At 53.3% G+C, this 4,720-nt stretch overlaps 1 protein-coding gene across 1 annotated transcript in view; it reads left to right on the forward strand.

Annotated features, from left to right (window-relative positions):
• The window catches only part of SNTG2 (syntrophin gamma 2), a 114,005-nt gene that overhangs the window by 47,840 nt on the left and 61,445 nt on the right, over positions 1 to 4,720 (forward strand). The window contains 1 exon segment of the mRNA XM_077758297.1: positions 2,863 to 2,990. Within this exon segment, the coding sequence (XP_077614423.1) occupies positions 2,863 to 2,990 (128 nt within the window).

The raw sequence follows: 4,720 nt of genomic DNA on the forward strand, positions 1-4,720 counted from the left end.
AAAAAAAAAAACAAAACCAATGACTCAGGGCATCTACGTGGCTTAGTCTGTGAAGTGGTGTACTCTTGATTTAGACTCAGGTCATGACCTCATGGTTCAGGAGTTTGAACCCCGCATCGGGCTCTGCACCGACAGCACAGAGCCTGCTTGGGTTCTCTCTCTCCCTCTGTCCCTCCTGCACATGTGCTCTCCCCACCCCCCAAAATAAATTAATAAGCCTTTAAGCAAATGACTTGAAGACGTACTCCGGCGTACAGCAGAGTTGAAGACATGGCGTTGGTGGGGTCGGCGCAGACGAGAACGGGGCTCCGCTCGCCCTCACTCTCAGCTCCTGCTCACCCGCTCACTGAATCAGGCGCTCGGCACCACCTCTGCTGACCCTCATTCCTGCAGAATTGTCCTATCTGCTCGCGGCCGTCGCTGTTCCCACTAGGTGGTCAGTGTCTCGGGCCAGCCTGCATTCCGCTCTTCAGACGAGCCCTCAGGCGTCTTAGGTAATCCTGTAAGACGTGCAAACACCGTGTTCTCTCCCAGCAAGTGCTAATAATTGCAAAGGTATATTTAAATCTGGACATCGTTCCAAGGGAGTTACTGAGCAAGAGGGAGCTCTCCCGACACACGGAAGAAATAGGACAAATCATCATCGCCCTCGAGGAGCAGAGTTTATTAAACAGAAAGTGCTCTGCCCCCGAGCGCAGATGTCTGTCTGCGAGTCGCACTCCGTACCATGGCGACCCATAAGCGGTCTGCTCTCACGTGCCCTGGTAGTGATTACAGTGTCACTCTAAGTCTTAAAGAGACTAGGAAAAAGATAATCAGGAAATCCACAAGGTGTTTGATGAGGTTTGGATCGAATTTTTTTCTGTTTTATAGTTTTGAATTTCCCAAATGTGAAGGGTGTGGTCGTACCTCTACCGTAATCAGAGAATGTGGACTGAGGTGGTGGTGGTGCCTCCGTGTGGACACGCGTGGGTGTGTGCCTGAGGGGAGCAGGAACCGACGTGCCGATGCCACGTGTGGCTCTCTGTGCTGTGTGTGGCAACATACTGGGAGGTATCATCTTTCATCTCCTTTCATTCATTTCCAGACATTTTGCAAGTCTCGTATTATTGATAGGGAAAGTCTGTTAGGAGATGGCCGACACGAATAGGTAACACCTGTCCCCGCAAGGAATGCGGAAATAACGGGCTATAAATTGTTCCCTCTGCTCGTGCTCTGGGCTCAGACCTCTGGAGAATGATCTCCTCCGAGCGCAACAGCATAAAGTCAACCTCCTCCCTTCCAAGATCTCCGAGTGCCGCTTGGTTCTTCTGCTGGCTGATCCAGACCAGATTCTGTAACATTATAAGTACTTTATTTTCTCGAGTTTCTAAAATACCTCCCTCGTGTGGCTTCTTGGGGAGCCAGAGGGAAGACATTGCCCTGGGGAGGGTCCGTGAGGCCCCCCTGCAGAGGGGACGCCCCCACCCACCACCCACCCCTGATGCACCTGCCCGGCTACTGCGCCTCCCGGTCCCCAGCTGCCCCGAGGTTGCAGGTCGGTTCAGAACCCATCTCGTGGTCACTAAGGCAGGACACGGGAAAGGTCCTGGGCTCGGTCAGTCACACATCGATGTTCCAGAATGGCCCGTCCTTTGACAACTTTGGGCTGCATCACAGCGCAAGCAGGCGAGGGCGCGTTTTGTGTCCCCTGCCTCACCTGTGCGGGTTGTAACGGGCTGACAGGCGCGGCCCAGGGCGCTCGGGTCAGCTGTGGGGACGCGCCTCCCTGCTCCTGCAAGCTACTAAGCTGATACTAAGTTGGGGGCAGAAAATAGAATTGAGAAGCTCTGCTTTCATTCTTTCTTTTTTTTCTTTTTTTTTTTTTTTTTTTAACATTTATTCAGTTTTGAGAGACAGAAAGGGGGAACGGGAGGGGCAGAGAAAGGAGGCGCAGAATCTGAAGCAGCTCCAGGCTCTGAGCTGTCATCACAGAGCCTGATCGATGCAGGGCTCGAACCCATGAACTGTGAGATCATGACCTGAGTCCAAGTCACATGCTCAACTGACTGAGCCCCCCAGGCGCCCCCATCTGTCAATTTCTTATGCAAACCTGGACGGCTGGGAACTCCGGGGAACTGGCCCTTTGCATTTGGAGCCGGTGGTGCTGAGGTGGGGGCTGCTGTGTGCACGGGAGCCTGCGTGCTGGCCAGATGCCTCACCCCTACCCAGGGCTGCCATCTCCATCCTGGGCCAGGGACTCCACAGGAAGACGGATCAGGCTGCTACTGGTCACCCCCTCAGAACCCAGACAGGAATTTGGGGTCCTCCTGCCTGGACCCACCTCCGATCCTGCCGCGAGTGGACTCCTGCAGCAGCGCGCGGTCGGGTCTCTTGTTTGCACACGTTCTGCATGTTCCACGCACCCTCCTGTCGTCTGCAGGCTCTGCAGAGAAGGAGCCGCCCTCCGCACCTGCCGGCTTCGCGTTGTGCTCACGCCCGGCGGGAGTGTGGCCTCCTGACCCGGGCCCTGTGCACGTGATCAGCGCTAGTGCATTCTGTCTCTGGGACCAGGAGGCGCTCCACTTTGACACTGGCGTGGCCATGAGCTTCGGCCTCCTGGACTCACTCTGCCCCTTCTCCAAGCTTCCCCTCTGACCTTTCTCTTCTGTTCAGTGTTTTGTTAACAAAAGAGAGAATTACTTTAAAATCACATAGGAGAGCACTTATTTCTTTCTAGATTTTGAGAAAATGGTCACATGCTTTTTACACAATTGAAATGTATTTAATTTGAGTGTTAGGGGACATGATGCTGGTGGCTGTCCCTGCATTCGGTGCTGACTGTTGACTCTGTGACTCTTGGTTCTCATTTATCGTGCACAGGATCCAGCCTCACCTTCTTCGCCCGTAGCCAGTGAGCCGCACTATGAGAAGCGCTGGCTGGACACAATGTCAGTTCCTCTGTGTATGGCCCGGATCTCCAGGTGCAAGGCTGGAACGGAAAAATCAAGGTGTGTGACCACTGTCGGAAAGAGGGACCCTGCAGACCCCGGAGCCCGCCGATGGCTCCAGAGTGTTTGTGTCATTAGGCAAGTGTGCGTGATTGTCTTCCGGCGGAGCGAGTGCCTTGCAAAATAAATAAATGACAAGGGGGAGGATTTAGGCACTGAAAAGAAACAGTATCAGAGCCATGGTGGGCTTATTGTTAGGGGCAGTTCTCAAGCCCTGAGGTATGAGGTGACTCGTGTTCGTTCTTTTGAATCGTAGATTGTTAGAAGAAATTGTAAATTGTAAATATTCACAGAATTAGATTGGAAATAAGACTGCATCTTGTCCAAGTTGCAAATGATTTCAGAAACGTCATTTAAACTCTGTGGGCCTCATGTCATCATTAAGAAAAGGAGAGACTAGACTGGCATCAGTGTTCAGTACCTTGGTTAATCCATTTCAACGATTTGTCTATAAAGGTTGTATTTCCATAATTGTTTTTGTGGACTTAGAGAGCGTTCTGCTCTCTTACCAGGTATAGTGTGTCCCCGGCAGCTAACCACCGCGGAAAGGCCAGCAAGTATGTGGTGAATCGCCTTTTGCTTGTAGGGCAGGTGTGCTGAAAACTGGGGGGGCCGTGGTCTGTCGGCAAGGGAGGAGCTTGCTGTTGTGAAATTGAGCACTGTCGTAGATAAAATAAGTGTGTGCCTGTGTGCGTGTACACCCCTGCCTGTGAGTGTGCGCCCGTGTGCATGCTCGTGTGTGGGGTAGGGGAGACGGGAGTCCAAGGTTCTCTTCTCTGGTCCTTCAGTGAAGGAGGAAGTCTACCTAATAATGCTTTTGGACGAGTGGTTACATGTGATTTTCAGTACTACCTGGCATCACTGACGTTACTCTTGCAGTGAACGTGCACATCCGTGAAAGGGCGCTGGAGACACCGTGGCATGAATGCCACCTCTGAGTTTGGGTTTTAAATGTGTGGCCATTTGGAAAAAGTAGACCTGAAAAGTTAGGGAGGTGGGAAGAGATAGATGGCTATGTGGATAGGTAGGTAGATAGTAAGGTGGGTGCTCTCATGGCCACAGAGCCCTCTTAAAGGATGTGTGTGAGTGTGTGTGTGTGTGTGTGTGTGTGTGTGTGTGTGNTTTTAAATGTGTGGCCATTTGGAAAAAGTAGACCTGAAAAGTTAGGGAGGTGGGAAGAGATAGATGGCTATGTGGATAGGTAGGTAGATAGTAAGGTGGGTGCTCTCATGGCCACAGAGCCCTCTTAAAGGATGTGTGTGAGTGTGTGTGTGTGTGTGTGTGTGTGTGTGTGTGTGTTTCTCTTACAACCAGTCTTGGTTGGGCTGGTTTATTTGGGAGACGGGAGGCCGAGGGCTCTCGCTCTGGGCTCTGCCCGTCCCTGTGTTTGAACGAGAGGCTCTGGAGAGCCAGGGCCACTGATCCCCGTCCAGTACCAGCTGGCCGCGCTGCTCTCCCACGTGACCGACGTAAGATCCAGACCTGCCTCTGCTCGGAGGGTCAGCGCTCTCATCTCCCACAGGCCGCGGTGCCCCTGCGTCGTCTGCAGGGTGCAGGACAGAAAACTGCTGCCTGACTGGGTGCTGCCAGCCGCCCCGTGGCCGGTGGGGGGAGGGGTTCGAGACGGCTGTTCCTGGCAACGGGAGGCCAACTCATCAGGCCTCCAGCGGGCACCTGCTGCCACGAGCACCTTGTGCCCACGGATGACACGCGGCTCAGGAGGGCTGCGC

This window comes from Crocuta crocuta, unplaced genomic scaffold (genome assembly GCF_008692635.1).
Source record: "Crocuta crocuta isolate KB4526 unplaced genomic scaffold, BGI_CrCroc_1.0 scaffold750, whole genome shotgun sequence".
In the NCBI taxonomy this organism is placed as follows: Eukaryota; Metazoa; Chordata; class Mammalia; order Carnivora; family Hyaenidae; genus Crocuta; species Crocuta crocuta.